The 25974-nt window shown below is 26.9% G+C and overlaps 1 protein-coding gene and 1 long non-coding RNA gene across 7 annotated transcripts in view; both read left to right on the forward strand.

Moving 5' to 3' along the window:
* The window catches only part of LOC107442197 (cell cycle checkpoint protein RAD17), a 28820-nt gene extending 10415 nt beyond the window's left edge, over positions 1–18405 (forward strand). For 4 of the 5 annotated variants that reach the window (XM_087155243.1, XM_087155241.1, XM_087155244.1 and 1 more), the window contains 6 exons: positions 3503–3627; positions 5541–5593; positions 7429–7554; positions 8306–8417; positions 11106–11219; positions 11300–12474. In XM_087155243.1, the coding sequence (XP_087011369.1) occupies positions 3503–3627; positions 5541–5593; positions 7429–7554; positions 8306–8330 (329 nt within the window). In that variant the 3' untranslated portion in view covers positions 8331–8417; positions 11106–11219; positions 11300–12474. Of the gene's footprint in view, positions 1–3502; positions 3628–5540; positions 5594–7428; positions 7555–8305; positions 8418–11105; positions 11220–11299; positions 12475–18276 lie in introns of those variants that run through there. The other variant, XM_087155242.1, reaches the window with a different exon arrangement.
* A 6-nt stretch (positions 18406–18411) lies between these two features.
* LOC147802044 (uncharacterized) lies at positions 18412–24856 on the forward strand. 2 transcript variants are annotated; one of them, XR_015430514.1, is made up of 4 exons: positions 18412–18557; positions 20672–20752; positions 20843–20897; positions 24613–24856. It is a non-coding gene; the product is annotated as an uncharacterized LOC147802044 (long non-coding RNA). The 2 variants fall into 2 exon arrangements; XR_015430515.1 differs by lacking the exon at positions 18412–18557 and adding an exon at positions 19888–20030.
* The last annotated feature ends 1118 nt before the right edge of the window (positions 24857–25974 follow it).

Genomic DNA, 25974 nt, shown 5'->3' on the forward strand with positions numbered 1-25974 from the left:
AGCTGTCTTATAGGGATTTCGCATATGCTGCCCTTTATTGCATATTTACCGAACTATATTAATTGACCATGGAGGGAGATTTCATTTTTGATGGACAAAGTTTACTGGTCATTTATTTTATTAAATTTTTTTTTTTTTTAAAATATTAAATCAGAAGTTACTATAAACATTTAACTAGGTAAAACTACAAAAATCATTAAAATAACAATTAAATTGTTTAACAGCCATTAAAAATTATTTTGTGTCACAGAGGTAGGGACGTCCACGGAGGGGATTTTCAAGTCATGTTTATTAAAAAATAAGAATGAAATATTAAATACATTTAGCAGAAATACATATGATTTGTTAGTTAGAACTTTACAAAAAATGATGAAGAAAAAGATTAAGAAATCTGCTGTATTTCCTAATATCCTCTCCAAAGTTTTTGTTGATTTTACCATTTAATCCTCACATCAAAATACTGTCTTAAATTTAATAAGCTGCATATCTTTATTAGTATAAAGTTTGTTATTTTCACTTAAAATTAGCACATTGAAAGTAATTTTAAGTATTTAAATATTCATTTGCTACTTTTCTTTTCTCAGAAAAAGAATATCCTTTTGATATATAAATGTACTTTATACGTTACTATATGCTTAAATGTACTCGACATGCTAATAAAAGATCTGTTTGCTGGAAACTCTATAGTTGTCAAGCTACTTTGAAAAATACATTTCAATGATTGTAAAGTACTTTAAACATTCAAACAATTATATATGCCATTATTTCTTTACATAGAATAAAATAGGGTGATTTGAAACTTTTAAGTTTAAAAGTTAAATTACTGATTACAAAACATAAAAAATTTATACTTTTATTAACTTTTTTTTTCATATTTACCGAACTATATTAATTGACCATGGATGGAGATTTCATTTTTGATGGACAAAGTTTACTAGTCATTTATTTTATTAAATTTTTTTTTAAAAAAAAATATTAAATAAAAAGTTACTATAAACATTTAACTAGGTAAAACTACAAAAATCATTAAAATAACATTTAAATTGTTTAACAGCCATTAAAAATTATTTTGTGTCACAGATGTAGGGACGTCCACGGAGGGGATTTTCAAGTTATGTTTATTAAAAAATAAGAATGAAATATTAAATACATTTAGCAGAAATGCATATGATTTGTTAGTTAGAACTTTACAAAAAATGATGAAGAAAAATATTAAGAAATCTGCTGTATTTCCTAATATCTCAAAATGATGAAATATTAGGAAATATTTTATATTAATGATGAAATATTAGGAAATTAATATTTAGGAATTTATTAGGAAAATTCAAAATGATGAAATATTAGGAAGAATTACTAAGGGACTTAAAAAATCACCTTTTTGTGAGAATGACCCATAAGTTATTTTTAATTCTTTAGCTTTAGTGAAACAAAGATGTCTAGCTTAAAGCTATTCGCTGAAATTATGTTGCTAAATTAAATTAAAATTTAAGTATAAGCACATAGATTCTTGAAAGTGTTGATTCGTTTTTGGGGTTACTGGATGCTTAACCTGAGATTTTTTTTCACCTGTTTCAATAAACAGTTTTTCCTTAGAAATGTATAATGCATTAATTTTACGATTTTATAATTCTTCTTTGCAAGCTCTGACAAGCAGATTTGCAGAATTTAGAAGAAAAATTAACGGTAACCATATTTTGAAAATGCTATATAGCAGGAAAAGGAATTAAAAATTATAAATTTAAAAATAAAAATAATTTCTACGTGGAGAAATTCCTATTTGCTCAAAGAATAATATTGAGAATATGTATGAGTCTTAATGTGTGCCTAAATATTTAACATATAGCGAAGAAGAAGAAGGAAAAAAACACTGCATTATTAAATATTTACTTAAAGAAAATCCTTCAACTCTAGATAAGGAAAAAAAAGAGGCAAAATTAGATTACATTACCTGAATTTTTGAACATTAGCACAAAGAATGTAAACAATGATGGATAGAATTATTTTAATGTACTAGATTTATGAAAACACTGATTTGTTTTTATGCTATGACGAATAATAAAGTCATCCACCTTATATCTGAATGAGTACTACTTCTATCCAAATTGTGACTGATTTTAATTAAGCTATAGGGCTGCAATGGAACATTATTTTATTTTTAAAAAAAATTTAAATAAAATAATATCAGTGCTCTGTCCAGGACAAATTTGCTACCGTTTAGCTGTACCTTCACAAATTCAACTTAAGGAAAAACAGTAATTTCCCAAAATACTTTTTAAAAAACAAGTTCAAAGATTCTCTACCCTCGTCTTCTTAAAATTTTGTTGTTATATCCCCGTAAAAATGATGAACCCTGGGTTAGTTACGCATTTCGATTTGCAATGAAACTTTTCTAACTTATGAACTATTATTTTGAACATTATTTTAAATTTATTCTAATTAATTCTTTATTTTTTTTTATGAAAATTTTTTTTTTCTCTGTGAAACTTTTTTCTGCATGATCCAGTCGAAAATGTTCTCATAAAGTGAAGATAACGTTTAGTGCTAGTACTGTTAAATGTATGTGTTTATAAAATCCCAGTTGAAACTTGTGTATGGATAATGATTTTTATGGATTTTTAAATTAGGATGCAATTTAAAGTCCAAAATTTTACAATAGCAAAATTGTTTTTGAACATATGAGAAAAATTTATGTAGAAATTTACCAGCCATAAATGATTTTTATTTGTAGTATCAATTTTTGAAAATAATTTCTTATTTCACCATATTTTTGTGTGGGCTTTTTAATATACTTTTTGGTTTTCACAAATTATGTCTACATTTTCGCAAAATAGGTACCTCTTTAAAAAGCTTAGACAGACCCCTGAATATTTTCTGTGAATTTTAACACCACTGATTTCACCCAAGAAGAAAAGTTGATTCTCTGTGAAGAGCTGCATAACCATTTCTTTAGTTATTTTAGTGATAAATGTACAGTTAAAAGTTATAAAATCTTTCTTCTATTTTGGACACCGTAAATTCTATTCACAAAATTTTTACTTATAATATACAAAGCTGACTGTTCCTACAAGTGATATCAATGAATTCATCAATATTCAATATATCAATTCTATAAGAGCATTGAAATAGCCTTAGCGGATGGATGAGGTATGTTTCCATTCAGCACATGCGACGTCATAACCAATCAGAAATAGTTTTTGATTGCATCCACTACGGAGGCCTTTGTGGGCAATTTAAACGTTTAATAATTAAGTAAATAAACATTTAAGGAAAAAAAACTATTAGATTTTTTTGTTCAGGAGAGAATTTTCAGTAAGTTAGGATTGAAAATAAAGAAAAGAGATGTTGTAATTGTCCATTATTTATTTATTCAAACTAGGATTTTTACATAAATTTTTTTTATATTTGCCTGTTTATGACTTCTCTAACATCTTCTATACCTTCCAAAAATTAAATGATATTTTCTATTTGTATAAATGTTAAATATTTTTAAAATGTCTGCTAGGCTTGTTCTGCTTTGGAGATCAGATAACCACCAGGGAAACTCAAGCACAGTCCTTCAGTCGATTTCTCTTACAATCTTCAAAATATTTCTTATATTCAAACGGTAAAAGAATTATACTTATAGAGGTGAGACTTCTTTATTCAATTATTAAATTATCAAACAAAGAAATTTTTAGGAGTGGGAACTAAGATCATATTTTTTTTTAAAAAAAATTAAATTTCTGTGTTATTTTTAAAATTTTTTTAAAAAAAATCTCATTCCTGCATTGAGGCCTTTTTTTTAAACAAGGAAATTCATTTTTCTATGGATTGTTGACTTTTCTTTAAAGATGCTTCATAGTGATCTTGTGTACATTTTAAAAACTAAGTTTACATTATGATGAAGATAATTTAATTCATTTTCTGTTGTATGAAAAATGATAAAATATTGTTAAAAACAAACAAGAGTTAAATTTTTTAATAAGTTAAGTGCTTATTTAAAATATATCCTAAAATACAGACTATTATTATTATTTAAAAAAAATTAAATTTTTTCCACCTAATAATAAAATAAAAAATTGTCTAATAATAAAAAATTCTAATAATTCTAATAATAAAAAATTGTAACTTAATGTTAAATGTTTTAAAATAATTCTTTTTTTTTCTTTCACACTTTGTATCATTTTTTCTTTTTAGAACACAATTCTATAAAATGTAATACATTGAAACAAAGAACTCGGATAATTGTTCGTGGATATGAGAACAAATTTTTTTTTCACCTTCAAGTTTGACTTAAAACTGTTTCAAACTTTACTTATCAATGAGATTGTTGTAATAATTTAAAAATTGACGGAGTCCTCCCGTCTTCGCAAAGTTGTTTTGTTGTCCATGGGGACTCAAAAATACAGCACAAAAAAATTATAATCACTGCCCACTGGAATGGTATGGAACTTTCTAAAAGTTTTAAAGACGAAGTAAGAAAGATAAATTTGTAGAATTCACTTAGAGCCAATTCACCTATTTGTAGAATTCACTTCTACCCAAAAGTGGCTTATAGGGTTTTCAATTTAATCCCTGAACTGTCTTAAATAAAATTACTAAGAAAATGAACATAACAAAACAATTTTTTTTTCCAACTGCATTCTTCATTTACTGATCTACTTGTAACCTTTCTCTCATTATTGGATTGCAACAATTTTGTTTTTAAAGTCTTGTTTATTATCATAGGTTCAGTATTTGCAAGGAAATGTAATTTTAAATTTGAACAAATAAACTGGGGAAAAAAATTAAAAATTGAAAAACGAATAAAAATAATTATAAGTGAGACCATCACATTAATTTCAAACTAATTATTAAATTTTTTTATTTTTTTGATTAACAGTTTGAAGCAGATGAAAATTTTAATTTCCTGTTTGTTTTTTTACCATTTTTTGCACTCCTATGAATTTGTTATAATTGTTTCAAAATGTTTCCTATGTTCAAATTATTTCCCATGATTCAAAAATTGCTTTTTATCCGTGGTACATGAAAATAATTTATGGAAAAAAATTAATTTTCAAGTACATTTTTCTTACAAATGTTATCGATGGCTGCTTGTGACAAGCTTTTATATATAACAGTTTATTGTGTAAACTTTTTTATATTGATCTTACTCAAAAGAGTATCAAGTTTAATTCTTTTCTTCTAATAAAAATACTTCGTCGTAATTACTTTTTATTAAAAAAATATTTATCTAAGTACAATTATGAGAGTTCAATTATTTTCTCGGAATATTATGACTTTGGATTTTGACATGCAAATATTTTCCGATTATTCATACCTCTTTTTTATTTACTCATTTTTAAACATAAAAATGTTTATGAACAGTAATTTTTTCATAATTTTCTAGTTGGTTTTATGAATGCGTTATTAAAAATTATTTGAAAACTATTGAGTTCCTCATTAAATCATGTTTACAGTTTAAGATTGTGTTTCAAATAAATATTGTGTATTATTAATTTTATTTATTTATACTCTTTCAAAAATGCACCAAATACTTTTTAAGTTTTTTTCTCCATTAGGAGTTTCCAAATGCTTTTATAAGAGATCCAATACTGCTTCATTGCATTCTAAGGTATATTTGTTTTTTATTCATTTGTTTTTACTTTAGATTGAAGAATTCATGTAAAAATAAAGAGAAAATATATTTTTATTTAAAATTTGAATTAATTCTTAGAACAACTTTGTTTCCCCTGTGCATTATTTTTCACTGTCAAATATTTTTGGCAAATTTTTGCTGCTGCCGCTTTTGTTACATGATAAAAACTAACAAATATTGGAACCCTACTAAACTCAAAATTCACTTTTATTTTTGGGATACAAAGTTGAAATGAATTAAATCTTTTGATTTAAGTCATGTTTTAAATCAACTATATATATATATTTTTTTAAGAAAACCACTGTTTTAAACAAATTGATTTTTTTTAATAATTGAGTCTCTAATTTTATTTATTTATATTTCTAATAAATAAATAAAATTAGAGACTGAAAGTGGATAAGAGTAGTGACAAACTGTTAAATTATAATTTTCCACTAACTGTATGTAAAACAATCAGCTAGGAATTTAACATAGTTCAATTATACCCATTTAATTTTATGTTTATTTGAATGCTTTAAGTGTTTTTAAAACATATTTACTCGCTATTAGTGTTTAAATACTGATAACTATATTGATAAAATATAGCCCAGAGAAAATTTCAATAATATTTTCTTTAATGTGTTCTGATATTAACTATTATACTCTTCATTAGGTATCTAACTGTCAAATTGCTTCCCTGTCCTTAAAAGTTTAGATGTTTAGTTTGTAATAATAATTTTTTTTTTTAAATAGCATTTGAAATAGAAATATTAATAGTTTTAGCTATATTATTGTTTTGAAATTGCACTTTTAATTCATAACTATTGTTAATGTAATTTATCAGATAATTTGGCTAGTATATAGAATTTTTTTTTTTTATTTAAATGAAAAAAAAAATCAATTTAAATGAAAATTCGATTTAAAAAAAAAATTTGGCAACTATGTTGGGATTGTTATTTATTAACATCGAAAAATATACACTTCCTAAATAAAAAATATGGAAAATCAGGGGTGATTGAGCTCCGAAAAAAAATCCGAATTTTTCGCTAACCGCGTTTTGAAAGTTTCCGGAAATCCAAAGTTCAGAAGTTTCAAGAAATCAACGATCACATTTATATATAAAAATTCTTGTATATTTTATTTACTAGAATTTATTCGAACTAGAATTTATACTTGGCATCTCTTTCATTTTTAAATATTTTTTCTGGTAGAATAATAAATGTGATTTGAGATAAAAGTAAACTTACACATAATTATTCATTTAAATTATGTTGCATATAATTCATTTAGAATATCATGGCTTGAAAATTTCAATAAATAAAGTTAATTTTATTTTATAAAGTAAATATTTAAATTTATAAAGATATTAATTTTTTGAATGATTTTACTCTAAAAATTTTCAATATTTATGAGTTCGGCTCACAATCACCCCTGGAAGATCTTTATAAGATTTTTTTTCTCTTTTGCAAACATTTTGTTACCTCTCAGCCTCAAGTTTCATAAAACTATAGCACTATATATGCACAAATCTATGTTAATGTTTGTTAAATGTAAAAGGTGAAAATGAATTTAAAATATATTATGAACATACATAAAATGAATGTTTTTCTATGTTCACATTTGTGTATAGTGTCTGAAAATATTTATCAAAAGTAAGGTTAACTTTTTACATGGGAAATTTAATTTGCATTGGTTTTTGCATTCAAAACATACCAAAATGTTGCATAAATATGAAAACATCAAATATGTTTGTTGTCGAAAATATTATTATCTTTACTACTGAGTGCTTACATATTTTCATTATTTTGAAACAAAGTGTTTGTTCTCAAAAGGAGGTACGCTGTTCAGTCTTATCATCCAGTCATTTTCATCATTAGTGATAATGCTAAAGGAGAAAGTCTTGAAGGTTCTCTTTTCCCTAAGGATCTGCAGTTTTCTTTAAAAATCAAAAATATTAGGTAAATAGTTTTATTGTAATGCTACTTTTATGTGTATTAAACAAAGATAGCTCAGGGAACAGATTTGTTACTGATACACTACAGGTTTTATGTAATATTTGTTTTCATCACCTAGTATTTTGGATTTGTTTTGTTGGTTTTGTAACATAACGTATTTGAACATGTTTGTTGACCACTATATAAAATATGGTAAAGTTTGCAATTTTCAGAAGAATGGAGTGCCTAAAAATGAGCATTTCTCAACTAAAAATACAGTTAACCGATGACAATTGTGAGCCTCCGTTATCTAATTTGACAAAAGTAAACCATTTTTAAACCCTAAGCACTCTCATAATTACAAAAATATACATTTAAAAATTAGACGATATTGCCAACTAACATCAAATGATTGCTTCCCTATTAAATAAAAGCTGGCTTTTTTTTAAAAATTAGCACATTTATAAATGCAAAAGAAAAAGTTTCAGTAATCAGTTTTACTGTTTATTTTATTAATGCTTATTTTGTATAAGTATCTAATTTATTTTGTGTTATTGAAAACTATGAATTCAATGAATTTTGCTTTAAAGCTTTGTGTTTTACATGTTATTAATAATTTTTTTGTTGAATACTTTTATTTTTTTTTATAGTTTTAATGCAATTACCCCAACCATGATGATGAAAGTGCTCACAAAAATTAATAACTCTCCTGCATTAAACTTCAGATCTCATTGAAGGAGACAAATTAATAAGTTTCATTTCTTTTAAATTTTAGGTGCATTCCTTCTACAAAGAACTAAGCAAGTCTGAAATTGAAAATATTGTTGCCGATTCTTTGGGAGATATACGGAATGCCATAAATTCTATGCAGTTCATGTGCATGTCTTGTATGTTATCTACATAATGATTCTAATTTTTATAAACATATGATTCTTCATTTTCCATGTTGCAAAAACACTATGCGTTTGATAAAATTATCTTAGGATTGACTTTATGTTTATTGCATTTTTAGAAATAACTTAGAAACATTGTTAAAGTTTATCATATAATGAACTTCCATTGTATGTTAGACTTTATAAACTTTCCTTAATGCATGTAATAATTATGATTCTAATTTTTACGTGATTCTTTATTGTTTGTGTGACAATAGCACTAAGGTTTTGATAGGATTATTTTTATTGCATTTTTAGAAATAACCTAGAAACATTGTTGAAGTTTATCATATAATGAACTTCCATTATATGTTAGACGTTATAAACTTTCTTTAATGCATATAATAATGATTCTAATTTTTATGTAGTTTTTTATTTTGTGTGTGACAAAAGCACTATGGTTATGATAGGTTTATCTTGGAATTCACTTTTATTTATATTGCATTTTTAAAAATAGCTTAGAAACATTGTTAAAGTTTATCATATAATGAACTTCCATTATATAATAGACTTTATAGACTTTCATTAATGAATTTATTAATAATGATTTTTATGTGATTTTTTAATTTGTGTGTCACAAAAGCACTATGGTTTTGATAGTGTTATCTTAGATTTGACTTTTATTTTTATTTCATTTTTAAAAATAACTTAGAAACATTGTTAAAGTCTATAATATAAAAATAAAGAAACTTTAAAGTTTATTCCCTTAAATGTTTATATATTTATAAGATTTTTTTTCAGTTAGCACAAAAACTTTTTAAGTGCATGAATAAATTTTTACAGAGTATTGAGTGTTATAAATATTGTTTGCAATCAAAGTATGAAATTGATTTTAAAAAAATTTTAAGATAAAAATTTTAGGTTAAAACTTTAAAATAATAAGTCAAAATGGAAAAGTGTTAGAAGCAGCTAAAACCAAAATTGTCTTATGTAAACAATTGAAATAAAAAGTTAGAAACCAAAAATAAGCAAAACATTAGTTTAGTTAGTAGTAAAAACAGTTAGCACAAAAACTTTTAGAGTGCAAAAAAAATAAAAAATTATTGGGGAGTATTGAGTATTATGAATATTGTTCGCAATCAGAGTATGAAATTGGTTTAAGGAAATTATAAGATACAAATTTTTGGTTAAATTAATAAGTCAAAATGGTAAGGCTCTAAAAGCAATTAAAAACCAAATCTGTCTTATGTAAGCATTTGAAACAAAAAGTTAGAAAGCAAAAGTAAACAAAACGAAATTTTAAAGATATGTATGTTAGCAAATTTTTTCGGTTAGCATTTGTTAACATACATATGTTTGAAATTTCCTTTTGCTTATTTTTGCTTTCTAACTTTTATTTCAATTGAATATTGTTTGTTTATGAGGAGTAAAAGATAACTTTTTAAACTTCATACCTATGCAAAATTTTACAATACGCTTATTACATTGTGATTCAGAAGCTTTTAGAGATATGTTATCTTAAGCATTAAATTTTTTTAATGTTAAAAGAGAAAAGGAAGAAATATGTGAAAAATCTTCAGTCGAAATTAAACATATATATTTCAAGCATAAAAAATATTGGATAAAAAAGAAAAGAAACCTAAATTACTTATTTTTTAAAACAACAGAACTCTATGAACAAACATTTAAAAATATTATATCTAATTAAAAGATTCCTGAAAGAGAAAAAATATTCCCTTTTAAAAGTGAAAGAGTAAAATTACAAAAATTTATTCAATAATTTTTATTTAAAAATATCCAGAAAAAAGAAAAGAAAATGCAATCGAAGTTCACAGAAGTAGGAAAATGACTGAATGACATTAAAGTTTACTTTCAACTAAAGAAATTAAATGTTAACAGAAAAAGTAGAAAAAGAATATGTTTTTCTTTATTTATTAAGTTTTTGAAACTAAAGTTATATTTTTTTCTGACACTTTAAAAGCCACTTAATATTTTTTTTTGTCATTTCTATTTCAAATAAGAGTGCAAATATTATTTTTATATGAATTTCATGGCTGCTAAAGATTCTTGGTTGTCGTAATTTAAAGCATTTTGAAAATTGTGTGAACTACATGAAAAAAAAAAAAAAAACAGAACTTGTAGGATGCTTAGTTTAACACTTCACTTTGTTTCTCTGAATTAGTGATATATTCAGTTTATTGAATGTCTTAATTTATAAAAATACAGCAAAAATCATAAAACAATAATAACATATTGTGTAAGGAAAGATTAATTAAAATTTAAATTGCTTCTTTCTCTTACTTTCAAGAGGGGTGACCAGACTACGTAGGGATCAGGGAACTGACCTTGTACCAGGAAAGTTTTGGGTTAGAATCCCATGCAAAGCATGGATGTTCTTTAATCCTCTAGTATCTGTCCTTACTGTGAGAGCAAACTTTGGCCCACCTGATATGGTACACCTGAAAGAGTGGCCAACAAATCTGCCCTGTAAATGTCTAAATTGACAAAATTTTAACATGGGTGGGTATTGGAAATAAAATAAAAAAACGTTTCAGAAGTTTCATATTTATTTTCACATTAAATTTGATGACTTTAACTGCAACTCTTTGCACTGTAGGCATCTTGTAAGGGTTAGTATTTCCTTTTGTTGATGTTTATTATTTTTCTTTTTCAATTTTAAAATTATCAATATTTTTTTTTAAGACTTTAAGAAGCCCTTATCTGTGCAAGGGAGTGTATCTTCCTCTGAAGATGGTAGTAAAAGGGATTCCTCTCTGTTTCTGTTTCATGCATTGGGAAAAATTCTTTACTCCAAGCGTAAGTTTATTTCCTATGGGATACAATATTGATTGTGGTACTTGCTAAATAACTTAAATGTTGATATTTATTTTATTTAGGTGATGGATCAAAGAAATCAAATCAAGATGTACTTCCTACTCATCTGAAAATGTTTGAAAGGGGGGTTTGAAAGGGAAAGGGGAAAGGGTTTGAAGGGAATTTAGAAATAAATACTGTCATTATTCAAATATAAACTGCTTTCAAGTGAAAGCCACACTCCAAATTCTCAGCCTCACTCCAAATTCTTCTTTTGTTTCACATACAAAATAGGTTTTTTGTTGTTGTTGTTTCTAATGCGACTTGCCATACAGGCTAGCCTGCTTGGTGAAACCAAGCAAATTTAAGGTAGAGTGTGCGATTCTTGTTCTTTCAGTGGCGCCATCCTATGGCCAAGAATTCGTCTTCAGCCACACACACGCTACAGCCCGTTATTTATAGGGCGGACCCATTCATTCATCCACAGATCGTAATTTTTTACCTAAATCAGAGAACGATCGATCTCCAATCCTGTACCCCCAGAGGTATTGATTTGTTATGGGAACATGGAGAAATTTGCGACTCAACAGATTTAACGTGCATCAGTCACCATTTAATGCACGGGGAGTCTTTGGCCGGCAGGGTTCAAACTCTCAGACATGGGGCCAGCTCCCTACCGACCAGGCTATCCTGGCCCATGAGTAATATAATAATACTAAAAATAGTGTAAAGAGTTTTATTGATATCATACATTTATGACATTAAAAGGCCGGGATAGCCTGGTTGGTTGGGTGCTAGACTCACGATTGTGAAAACAGGAATTCGAATCCAGCCATGGATTCTCTATGTAGTAAATGGTGACTGGTGCGCATTAAATCTGTCGGGTCACAAAGTGCTCCATGCCCTCATAACAAATTATACCTCTGGGGGTACTTGATAGGAGATTGATCATTTTCTGCTTCAGGTCAAAATTACGATCTGTGGGTGAAAGAAAGATTGTATGAATGGGTCTGCCTTATAAATAGGTGTGACATATGGGCAGTGTTATAAAATGCCCTAAAAATTAAAAAGAGAACCCAAAATTTTAAACATGTATAAGTATTATAAAATAGTATAAAAGTTAAATAATGTATAGAAAACGTTGCTTTAATACTTTTGAATATTTTATTATCAAGAAATTAATAATGTGCTGATAATTGAAAAAAGGATGAACAATTGTACTATTAATTTACCATTAAACTGATTTTTGTGTTCCCAATCTTTCTTGTACTTTTGTATGTACTTCTTTTTTTATTTATCCTTTGTTATTATTTTTAAACCATGCAAGTTAAAATTTTTAAATAATTTGTTTTCAAATTCACCAAACGTGCAGGTTGATCGAGCTACGTAATAAGTTACTATTAACATTCAACAAAGGGGTTAAGCTCTAAAATTAAATCTTAATCTTTTTGTTTTGGTTTAACATTGATTTTCATATTACCATCTCACACATTCAGTTATAAAATTTGATATTAGAGTGTAACCAAATTGAAACTAGTAAAATTCACAAATAACTCTAAAACAAACTATAAACAAGTTCCCCTAAAATACCCACTGAAGATAAAACATCCCCCTAAATTTCGGTGGTAAACCCCTAATTTGGCAACATTGCATATGGGCGAGGCAGAAGTCAAAATTCTTGGGCATAGACTAGAAAACAAGAACAATCACACCTTCAGTGCCTTAATGGTCAACAGCATGGAATTTTTAAAAAAAAATTTAAATGAGGACTAATAAGAAGTGCTTTACCAGCATTACAAACTTATATGGACCTATAATTTCTCAAACTGTCAGTATTATGTTCTGAAAATTATTTCGTCCTCTCCCACTATTACATTTGATTTCAAGTGTTTCTTATACAATGTCATCTTTTGTGCCATACAATGCATTTGTTATGTGAAGTTTTTGTTAAAACAATGTATTCTAGTCAAATTAGATACTTTTTCCCACTCAACAAGTATTCATCCTTAGCTTTTGACTTACGAATTTTTGCTCCTTCAATTCTAGGCTTCTGCTTAGAGTCGAATATATCGGTACTTAACTATATAGTCGACACTTGATATGGGGACTCGTACCGTGTGGTCTAAATGAAATTACACTTCTAAACACGAAGTTGCTGCATCATAAGTACCTAAAATTACAGCAAGTATTTATTCATAAATGCAGAACTTATTTTGACAAAAATATTCTTCTTCTGCTATTCTATCTACTTTGTTCTAAATTTTTAATTTCTCTTCTAAGCATATGTTGTTATGCTGATTACTAAAATACATTTCTGCTAAATAATATATATCCAGATAGCTCTTATTTCTAAGCAATACTAAAATCAAGAAGAATACAAATACCTTAAGTTTTATCTTCAAAAAAAGAAAAAAAACTATTAATTCCTTTACTTAACGAAAAAAGAGAGTTCAAACAAGAAAAATATGAGTCATGAATTTATTGAATCCTTTTTAAAAAATTTACTTATGTTATTAATGCATTGCAAGCAGAAGACTTTTCTGTTTTGATGTGATTTTCTTATAAGCATCTGGCCAGCCTCATATCTAATTTGTTCAACAGCTAGGTTAGAAAAAATATTTTCTAACTTTAGATTTTTTTCAATCCAAGCTGTGCAAGTGATTAGGCACTAACAACGCAGAAAAGTTACTTTTATGTTCAAATATTTTAACGAAAAGAAATGAGTGAATTAGTGTGGTTTTAAAATGTTAGTAAAATAAAAATGACCTGATACTTCAGCTAGATTCTTATATATCGGTGACAGTAAAAACATTTAATGTTTGAGAACTTTTTCTTCTCTTTGTCAATATTTTGTTTAATTTTTATATTGAAAATATACTAAAATTTTGCATGTATATAAAAACATCAGATATTTTGGTGTTTTCAGAAATATTATGATCTTTACTACTGAGAGCTTTCATATTTTTGTTAATTTAAAACAAAGTGTTTGAAAGAACAAAAATGTTTAACACTTATTTTGGATGTGATTTTCTTATAAAAAAAAATTGAACAAAATTTCATGTTTTATTAGAATGAACATTCAGACTTTCTAACTGACAATAAAATAACATTTTGTCTATGGAATAGATGTATTGGTTGCAATGCCATATCTGCCTAGTCTCCAGTTTTTTAACGAACACTTCTGTATTTTACAACTATCTCCTGATCTCCTGTTATTCTCAAATTTTTCCATATTTGCTGACGAAATTTTAAAAAAAAATTTTTTTGATAAAATAACCGCTTAAGGCAAAAATACTTCTCTTTTTCCTCAACGGATAGTGCTATTGCCAGTACTGCATAATGTTTAGTGTTAATAGCTGTTGATAGTTAGTGGTTTTCCTCTCCATCTAGCACAAATGCGAGTTAGTTCCATCAAAAAGTCCTCCACGAAAGCAAGTTTCTCCGAATACTTGATCCAGGAATTCCCTTGTCTTCTGGGTTGGGTTCAAAATTACAAGGCTACGGAGTCGAATATTAGTAGCCATATACCCAGGATTAGGTTGGCTGTTTAACAACGGTTATAGAATAGTTTAAGTAACTATAAATAATGGTTTTAAAAAAAACTTCTTTAGATTAAGATTTATATACATATTTTTTAGTTCGCTAAATGTAAGTGCTTTTGTTATTTCTAATTTTGAATTTTTCTTTTTGACTTACATGATTATGAATAATGTTTCAAAACATTACTCATAGCCTAAAAAATGTCGCTAGTAAAATCTCCACTATTTTATTTCGCCAATGTTGGCAGGTATGCAATGCAGGCTGTATTTAATAATTATCACTTTAATTCATTTGCTGATGTTTACTAATCTTGTGTTGTATTATTTTAGGAAGTGTTTGATAAAACATCTATTTCTGCTGAAGCTTTTACTTTGTTTTTGCAAGAGAATTATATTCCCTTTGCTGATGACATTGAAGCTAACTTTGAATGTGCACATTGGTTAAGTGAAGCTGATTACGTCAGCGCTCTATGGAATGTGTGTATCACTTTTTTTTTAAAACTACTAATAATTTATTTAAAAACTTTAAGAAATAGTGTTCTATTCTTTATGTATCTTTTAGTTCACAAATTTGAAGAGTGGAAACAATAACCCCCAAAATAATTATCTTTTTAAAACCAAACACTCTATTTTTATATTTACATTAGCTTAAATTTCAATGGAGTGTCCATCAGCTTTTCCAAACTTTCCTCAATTATAAAGTAGGGCAAAGTTTTCAATACCCAAAGGCTCTTACGATTGAGGAATTTTTTCCTTCGTCCGTAGGGCACTGGATCCATGTTCAAGAGGTTCTGAGTTCGGTCCCTGCCGGGCCAAAGACTTTCCGTGTAGTAAATGTTGACTGATGCACGTTAAATCTGTCGTGTCACAAAATTCTTTATGTTCCCATAACAAATCATTCCTATGGGGGTACTGATCCAGAAGTTTCCTTGTTTTCTGGATTGGTTCAAAATTGCAAGGCTAGGGAGTTCGACATGAGTAGTTGTAAACCCAAAATTAAAACGGCTGTTCAACAACGGTTATAAAATAAAATAAAATGTTGTATGTTGAGCTGCAGTGACTCAGGGATTAGAGCATTCGCCTTCCAATGAGGTGAACCGGGCGCAAATCCCAGCAATGGCTGGTTGATACAACTCCGAATCTCGCTTGCACCAACCACAGTGCTGACGTGATATATCCTTAGTGGTAGACGGATCATGGGTTACAGTCCCATTACCGTCAGCCTGTCCCTGGGGGTTCTAGTGGTCTTCCTCTCCATGTAATGCAAATGCGGGTTAGTTTCATCAAAAAGTTCTCCCAGAAGGTAAATTCCTTCCAATACTTGATCCAGGAGTTCTCTTGTCTTCTGGATGGGGTTCAAAATTACAAGGCTATGGAGTTGAACATTAGTAGTCGTAAGTCCAAAAATTGGGTCGGCTGTTCAACAACGGTTATAAAATAAAATGAAATGTTGTATGTTCATTAAGGAAACCATTTGGCTGAAACTCTCTTGTCAAATTCTTGTTTCTAAATCAATTTGTTTCATGTCAAAGGTTTTATTGGGACGTTAATTTTTTTTCTGGAACAGAAAGTCATGTGACATTTGATTTATTTAATATACTCCAGTCCCTAATCTTGGAATCACTTGTTTCAGTTTAATTTTTATTTTTTCTGTGCCATGTAATTTAGTTAAGCAAAATCTCTTTGCTGTATAATTTGGAGTTTTTGAAGTCTCATATTCATATGTCTGAAGAGATGTATTGTATTTTTTTTCCTTTCTAAAAATTTTTGAATTAGTCTTAAGGTTATTAAAATTAAATTTAATCTTTATTCCCTAAAGAAAGACTTAAAGAAAAACTAATCACATAAAAATTATTATTTCTTGCTCTTCTCTTTTGTCTGAAGATGAAATGATCTTTGCCTTTATTTCAAAATATTTAAAGAACAACTTATTTAAATATTTAATTTCTTCATTCTTTTTTTTTTTTGTGGGGATCTCGATTAAACTGTTTTTTTTTTCTTCATAATTTTCAAGGTTCCCCTACCTCAAGGTAAGCTTGGAATTGTTAGGGAATTTTTTTTTTTACTCTAAAAATCAGGGAATAGTCAGAAAACGCTGCATTTTCTTTATAAAAGCTTGGAAAATTTCTATATCATGCCTGGAAAATAACCAGTCTTAAAATTGTCCGTAACAGTAATCAGTTATTGTGATTAAAGTTAAATAATTCTGACATCTATTATTTGTTATAAAAATTGCACATTTTAGTCAAACTGAAATACTCCCATCCTCATTTAATGACATTTTTTTTACACAAAAAATCAAATATTTCACATTACAGATAAAAGAATCAAAGTTTTCCGAGGAAAATATGATCTTGATTTTAATTGAAATTTACTTGGTACACCTGAAAAAGTCAAAAATTTTTTTCCCGAAGTTTAATGGAGGCCTTGATTTTGCGGTGAACCGCAATTAGCAACTAATGAAAAGAGTACTGATTTGAATATCTTAAAAATTTTAAAAATCTCAAGCATTTTTCTAAGTAATTTTTTAAAAGAAATCACAAAAGGTTAGCGTTTTTCACAAATTTTATTTTGTAGTCTCGCCTATTTTTTCCGACATCAATTTTAATAAATCTTGTTTTATAATATAAAATGAAACTTGTGGAAAGACCCTTATCATTTTGAGCTTTCTTTTAAAAAATATAAAAACAACTTAGAAAATTGTTAGACACTTTTACAATTTTTAAGATATTTAAATTAGATAATTTTCATTTGTTGCCAAAATACAATTTATTACAAAAATATGAATTTTTTTTTAAAAATTTTCTGTGTGTGCGCAATATAAGCGAACTACTTTAAATACTCATATCTTACTTACTTACTTATCCTCTACGTGCCTTAGGCACTTAAGGCCTCTAGCATATCCCTCCAACGCCTCCTGTCTCTAGCAATTGATCTTGCTTCCTCCCAGCCAGATATTCTACATTCTTTTAATTCGCCTCAAAACATGCGCTGGATGGTAAGTCTGGGTCTTCCTCTTGTTCTTTTACCATCAGGGGTCTTACTCATATCTTAAGTAGTTTTTGTTGATTTTTTTTTCAAATTTTAAATCTATATTTTTGTAAATAATTTTAAATTTCTCTAACAATTTTGTTTAATTATATTAGATATTGAAGTTATAACAAAAAAAAAAAAAAAAAAAAAAACATAAGACAAGGGAATAAATTTTTTTTAAAATGTCTATAACTCCATAAATATTTAGGCTAGGTTTATGAAATTTTATGCTGTTATTGCAAATAGCAATCAAAATAATCAATACAAGTTACAAGATTCTTGATTGGCTTTCTGGCATAGGGTGTTAAAAAATCCTTTTTTTTGTAATTTATTGTTGGTTTCTCAAACTTCTGACAGCTTTAAGCTTTATAGCTAAGTATAAAAAAAAATCTCATGAACTAAAAATCTTGAGAAATTTAAAAAAAAGTCAAAAACTGAAATTGTCTCTACCATTATTCTAGGGTAAATTATGTATATATTTGTTTCAGAGTCGTGACACAATGAATGATTATATGGTGTCTTTGGCGTCTAGAGGTCTGATGTTCAATTTGTCCTCTGTGACTAATAGGAGGTGGAGAGCACTGCACAAACCTCAATTTTATGAAAATTTATCTAAGGTATATATGAAGATTCTTTGATTCTTTGCCAAAATTATTGATTTGTGATTTTATATCTGCTTTCATTTTTTTTAAATTTTATTTATTTATTATTTCTTTTTTTATCTTACGGCAAAGGCGGTTGCAAAAATCTCTGAAGTATGCTTTTAGTGGTAGGACTTTATTTTAATAGTTACTTTGTTCCTATTTTTTATTTTTTTAAAGCAAAATTATAAACTTGCTTCCAGCATTACCACTTAGTAAAAATATCTTAACTGAACTTATGTGAGTAGTTGAAGATTAATTGCAGTTTTGTCAAATGAATTTTGTTATCTTTGTTTTAATACATCGCGCATAGAGTTTTTAAAAAGTGCTTAAAGGTGCTTATCTTTGATTTTCTTTTTTTAAAGGCCCGATGCTTTTTTTATTCAGTGTTTTTAAAAACTGCTTAATTTTCCCTTTTCAAAAATCAGATTTTTTTTTCTTTACTTTGTCGATTTTTGCCGTATATTATGCAGAAGCGTGTTTTTCACATTATTCTATTCAACGTTTTTACAGTTCATTCAACCACAATCCATTTCAATGTACCCTCGATCCGTAGCATATGAAAGTGCCAATCATTTTACTTGTTTGATGAAATACTTGCGGGTCTGCATGTAAGTCTTCTGAGCTGGGCTCACTGACATTCTTGCTCTCTCATGTGCAACTCTGCTGCATTTTGCTAGATATTCTCAATTTTAGACTTCATTCTCCACCACCTGATATCAGACTGGAAAAACTCTTGATCTTTTTATAAAAGCTAATATAATCAAGAAAATAGTTCATTGTCAGAAACTGGTTATTTTATCATGATCATGTAAAATTTGAAAATTATTTTGCATTTTGTTAATGTATATAGTGATTAAAAATATATTTTGAACTCTTAAAAAGTACTTAAAAGGTGCTTATTTATTGTTGGAAGATTTGGCAACGCTTCCTGCAATAATAATACAGTCAATGCTTCATTGCTGTCTAAACTGTTATGTTGTGAGTTTTGAAAACAATATAACTGTAAATATTCATTAAATTCTCTCAAAATAGTTTTTTTTTTATTGGAAAGAAATTATAGTTTTATTTTTTCTAATAATAAAGGAGACACTATGTTACAATGCCACAATTAAAAAAGGAACCAAAGCCAAATCCAAAAGCCACTAATTCTTCCATGCATTATAGTTGATATAAAATTTGCATGGGCATAAATAGCATGATTTTCTAAAATGTTTCATTCTGCTCAAAATCTTTTAAAATAACCTAACAGTTACTATAGATTACAATTAACAGAGAAAATATTTCTAGTGTTTTTTTTTCATTATTAAGAAGCATTGATCTTCCTAGAAAGCTTTAACTTTTTTAGACTTTGGAAATTTTTAACTAGATTCTTGGATCCACCTAAAATATTCAAAATTTGCATTTGTATGTTTTTAAACTTTTTCAGAAGTTTAAACTCACTTGAACTTCGTTTAAACTTCTTGAGAAGGCCAAGGCCCACCCTGGGCTGTCGAGCCATTGATGATGATGATGTTTTTAAAATGGGTATTCATAGCTGCCAACTCTCCTGGATTTACCAGTCGACTACTGGATTTTGCCATTTTTTCCCAAGTCTACTGGTATAATAAAAATTCTCCTGGTTTTTGTACATTTTAGAAAATTCCCTATAATTGATTAAGTTTTTGAAAAATATCCTTAATCGGAATAGAATTTTTACACAATTTATCACTTGTTTGAATACTTAAATAAGTATTGCTAGTGCATAATGGAACGAGACTCACTTATTGTAATTAGTTTAAAGCTTTTCTTTTTTCTGAAAATTTAAGTTTGTTTTATTCTGTACTTAAATAGTAAAATCTTTTAATCATCAATAATGATTTACTTGTCTTTTTAAAATAGATGTTCAAAATAATAAAAAGAAACATTTCAAATTCATTTAATATTAATCATAAATGGAAAATATTGCAGACTATTTATTAGTGTAATAAAGTTTTATAGTGTAATAAACTTTATTAGTGTAATAAAGTTTTTGTATTGTGATGACTATAAAATCCCAAACTTCTCAAAACGGTTAAAAAATTATGGAACAGTTATAAAATTTTTATTTTTTCGTAAAATCTACTGGATTTATTCCTATCCATGTTGGCAGATATGGGTATTTATGGTTATGAAATGTTGGTAACTTTCTAATTTATATTTTATTGTTCAATTTGGATTTTTTTATAGCTTATGAATTAAGTGCATTGCCTATTCTTTTCAGGCTCTTCTCTTAGTATGAGACAGCTACAAGTTGACTTAGTTCCTTATCTTTCAAAATTGCAAATAAGGGATTTAAATCCTGGTATTAACACTTTAATATTCTATTTGAAAAAAAAAAAAACATAATAAATAGATTAAAAATATTTGTTTCATTTTTTTTTTTTTATTTTAGCTCAAGTAACACTAACAAAAGAATTAGGAGATATGAAAATAAAAAAGTTTTTTAGGTAATTAATTATCATTTTATGTTAACTTTTTAATTTTTAAAACCTTGTAGTGATGCAATCTACAAATTAAGCTGTATTAAGTCCAATATTCTTCAGAGATGATTCTGCTTACCGCAATCCGAAAATTTCATAAAATCCAAGATCTAGAAATTTCAAGAAATCATTGATCACATTTATGCATAAAAATTGTTGTATAATTTATTTAGAAATATTAGGAACTAGAATTTATGCTTGGCATCTCTTTACAGAATTATTAATTTAAATTATGTTGTATATAATTTATTTAGAATTTCATGTTGTGAAAATATCAATGATTTAAATTTATAAAGATATTTATTTTTTGAAATACGTCATTAATGATTTTACTCAAGAAATTTTCAGGTTTTTTTACTTCGGTTCAAAATCACCCCTGATTCTTTCAAACAATTAAAATCTCTTCAATTTGGTTTTTATTGTTATTGATTTTAGTTTTAAAATTATCAATTATATTTTTTAATAAATTTGTAAATTATATTTTGAAAAAATATGTGTTAAATATTTTAAAGCTAAAAATATTCCAACTTGTCTTAAAGGTGACCACATACAATTGCTATTACTTTGTACTTGTATGTATACTATCTTTCTTTTTATTCTCTAATGTAGTACATTTGCTTTGATGTTAGACCTTGTAAAAGATTGTCTTTTTTGAAGAATTTTGTGTTTTTTTTTTTTTTTTTTTTTGTTTTTTCTTCCAGTTAGATGGACTAGATGCATTTGTCTTTACACTCTCAAGAAAATGTTTTATAAATATTGAAAATTATATCTTCTGAAGCACTGTACCTCAATTTAGGATTCTAAATTAAGTTTTGTGCAAAAATTGTGTGCAACATTACAAGGGTTGATTAGTCCCAATATTTGATCCAGGAGTTTTCTTGTCTTCTGGGTTGGGTTCAAAATTTACAGGGAAACATAGTTAAGCATTGATGGTTGTAAACCTGAAATTGGCTTGACTGTTCAATGCGGTTGTAAAATGAAATATAAAGTTGCGCTAAAGATAAATATATTGAGATAATACTATCTTTAGTTAGAGAAGAAGACTGTTCCATTCTTTTTCTTCTCAGAATCGTAACTCTTAACACTAAATTTTTCAACAGCAGATTATTTGGAGATCATGGCTTTTCTTTCATCTTCATATTGAAATTGAATGTCTGCTTATTTATGAAAATATTTACACAATTTGTTCACACCTACTCCTTCTGAATTTACCATCAACTGGCATCAAAACAAATGTTGAAAATAGCATCACACTCATATTCCTGTGCTGTTTTCAGAGGTGCTAACCATTACAATTTCTCTTAAATTAAAAACTATTTTAAGATTTCTTCAAGAAAATAAGGGTCTTATGATTGAAAAATAAAAATTATAGTTTTAAATTTTTTTTTTGTTTTTTTGCAGCTATTTAACAAATCTTCATTTTTTACTCCTTGGAACCATTTTTTAAACAATACAAACATAAGAAAGTAACCGTACATAAGCGTAGATAATCGTACAAACATAAAAATAAACCGTATAGGAGAACAAAAGAGCTTAATCTCAAAACAGAAGCGCTGTGAGAAAATATTTTTAAGGATTTAAATTCAGTTGTCTATAAAGGTAATATGGATTAGTTCTAATTTAACCAAAAATTAGAACTTTGATTTCAAATAATAGATGCAATTTTATATATTTTACAATGAAAGTATAAAATTTTAGTGTCATATATTTTTTAATTTAGTATATTTGCCAAGGTATTTTTTATTTTTATTTTATAAATATATACCTAAATGTATTAATTATTCTTTAAATATATAGAACTAAGTAATAAATACATCTTAGAATTGCACGATTTTGGAACGCTAACTTGTATTGAATTCTGTGTTGTTGTAGGGTTATACTGTATTGTTTTTATGGATATTAAATAAATACTGAGCTCAAGGGTCTGTCCAGGGTAAATTTCCTACCGTTTAGCGGTACCTTCACAAATTCAACTTTAGGAAAAACGGCAGTTTCACAAATAAAAAAGCAAGTTCTCATGCAAACCTGTGTTCTTGTTGCAATCTATGAAAAAGAAGAGCTTTCCTGCCAGCTGTCTTTTACAAAACGGTAGCATGTGTTCAGTCAATGTGGGAAACCTAATCGGTCGTTTACGCATTATCAAAGCGAATTTTTTTCCCTCTGAGTTTTTTAAAATTAAAAGCAAGGCTCTCCCTCTGTAAGCTTTACAAGAAGTCGAAATTCGAACATTATCATAAACACTATTGTAAATTTCTTTTAACTGACATTTCTAATATTTTTTTCTCTGTGAAACTTTTTTCTGTATGACCCAGAGGAAAATGTTCTCATAATTAGAATAACTTTTAGTATTAGTACTGTTAAATGCATGTTTTTACTAAATTCAAGTTGAAATTTTACTGTGGACAATGATTTTTTACAGATTTATGCTTTTTGTAATTTAGATAAAATTTTTAGCCCAAAATTTTACAATACCAAAATTATTTTTGAGTATATAGGGAAAAATATATAGAAATAAGTCATAAATGATATTTATTTGTAGTGACAATTTTTGAAAATATTTTCTTCCTTTACCATATTTTTGTGTTGATTTTTTAAATATAATTTTTTATTTGCACTAATTATGTCTAAATTTTCACAAGATAGGTACCTCTTAAAAAAACCCAGACAGATCAATGATTTTGCTCTTTCATAAACGACACACCTTTCCAAGAAAACAAATATTATTATCATTTCAAAAAAAGACTTTCTGATATTTTTCACTAGAGTTACATTATTTTTAATTTAACTTCTGTAACTTAGTGATAATTTCATTCACCGCATGTTAGCTAGTTTAGAAAGTTGCATTTTGTTTTTAAGAACCATTTTAAATCAATTTTAAATACTTTCTTGCAAGCTGTTTTATGAAATCTGTTTTATGCAATGTACTTCTTCATTTAAAAACTCTGATTGGTTATTACTTTTGTATTTTTGATTATGGCATTGCAGTGCAACTTATATACCTTACAGCAGAATTTACTGAGTCGATCTGCAGCAGAATCTTCATGTTCTTATATTCAAAATTTCTATATCTTCATTTTCGCAAAATTAGGCATTGTCTAAAATATATCAAGCAAAAAATTTATATTAGATAAAAAGTCATATTTTATGTAAATTTCAGAAATTCCGTAAATAAATAAATAAAAAATTCTTAATTTTTTTAATTTAATTTAATTTAATATCTTTAAATGAATTAAGGAAAAGTAATTAAAATTTTCATCATAGTTTTGTGTTTGCTGATTTTAATATTAGAAAAAAAAATCTGTTAACTTTAAGAAAATCTTCAAATATGCTCAGGAAATAACCCCTACTCTTACTGCAAATAATTTTGTAATATAAAATTGAAGCAATGTGAAAGTGCAAGGTATATAGAATTATCTGAAAATTTTATTTTACTAATGACTTCTTTATACTTAGTAGTATTCTGTCAATTCAGTTTTCTAAGTTTAATGAGAAACAAACATAAGTTTAAGGATGTTTTTTTTTTTTTTTTAAATTGAAAATTATTCAATATCTTTCAAAAAGGAAAAAAAAATCATTTCTCTATCTTTCAATCTTTATTTTCACCATTATTGATAATCATTTTCATTACTATTGATTTACTGATTATTAACTTTTATTGTTGTAAAATTTCATATATTAATAGCCAAGTGGTAAAGACGTTAGATGAAAAAGACCACTTTTGTTTCGGAGAGGAAGAGAGCGACCCAATTGATGATGCTAACAAGTCAGATGAAAATGTCAAGTTATTGCCTGATGAAGAAATTGTTATAGAAGAATACGACTTTTGAACACAGAGATTATTTGTTGTGAAATATTTATATAATGAAGATATTTATTAAATTTTTGATTTCTTTTTTACTTGAATTAAAGTCACTTTCTATTAATGACTTGGTCTCAATTTAATTGCAAACAAGAGATTGTTTTTTTTTTAATTGACTCTAATTGAAGTTTGCTTGTATAAGTGTTATGCAGTGTTCATTTTAATTGATTTTTCGAGTAAAAAAATACAGTATTTTCATACCTTTTATTGTAAAAAAAAATACAAAAGTGATACTTTGTGTCTAGGTTTTAAAAAAAGGATTTTATACCTTGGAGGTTGAGTTTTTTTGGATTTCTTAAACTGGTTTTTGACAGTAATACTTGAAATTTTCTTCCAAAACTGTCTTAAAGCTCATAATACTATAAATAATCAAAATGCTTCTAACATGAAATATTTTCTGTTAATAAAAAAATAAATATTGTTTCATATTAGCTTTAAATATTCGTTTATCAAGTAAAACAACGTTGAATTTTTAAGGATACATTTATAAATTATAAATGTACATCGATACAGATAAATATTACTATAAACACTGATGACCTAAACTTGACTAATACTAAACTTGAGAGCTTATAATAGTTTTACCAATCTATTATATGCTCTAACTAAACTATTATAAGGGTATATTACTAAAACTTGAAAGCTTGTAATAGTATTGTATAATAAGAAAATAGCAGTTACTTTTGACTGTGCCTCAAAGGAAAAAAATCTCTACCGCGCTCCTGGAATGTCATGAAAAATCATAGAAAGTCATAGATTTCAGTATTAAACAAACTTTGTCATGATTTTAACTATTTCTTTTTTAAAAAAACATGATACGTCATGGATTTAGACTGCCGAAAAATCTAATTTTTAAAATAGAATTTTCACAGTGTAAATATCTGAATTTGTAACAAAATCCGCTCTCCCAGTCATATATTATTAAAATATGGTTTCTTTCTAAAAATGAAAGAAAGAACGTAATTTCTAGAGCAAATTAGCTTTTAAACTTTCGTGATTTCAAAATTTATTTATTTATTTTTTTATTAATTTAAAATTCTAGTTTAAGCTTTTTATATTACACTTTTAAGAAGAAATAAAGCAGCTTTAAATAACATATATCTGACTGTATTTAGTTATTTGCTTTCATATTTTTTTTTTTAGCCATTTCATTGCTGTAACTCTTTCTTTACTTTGTTTTTTAAG

The sequence above is a fragment of the Parasteatoda tepidariorum genome, chromosome 11 (assembly GCF_982258835.1).
Source record: "Parasteatoda tepidariorum strain Cologne lab strain chromosome 11, Ptep-v5.0, whole genome shotgun sequence".
Lineage (NCBI taxonomy): Eukaryota > Metazoa > Arthropoda > Arachnida > Araneae > Theridiidae > Parasteatoda > Parasteatoda tepidariorum.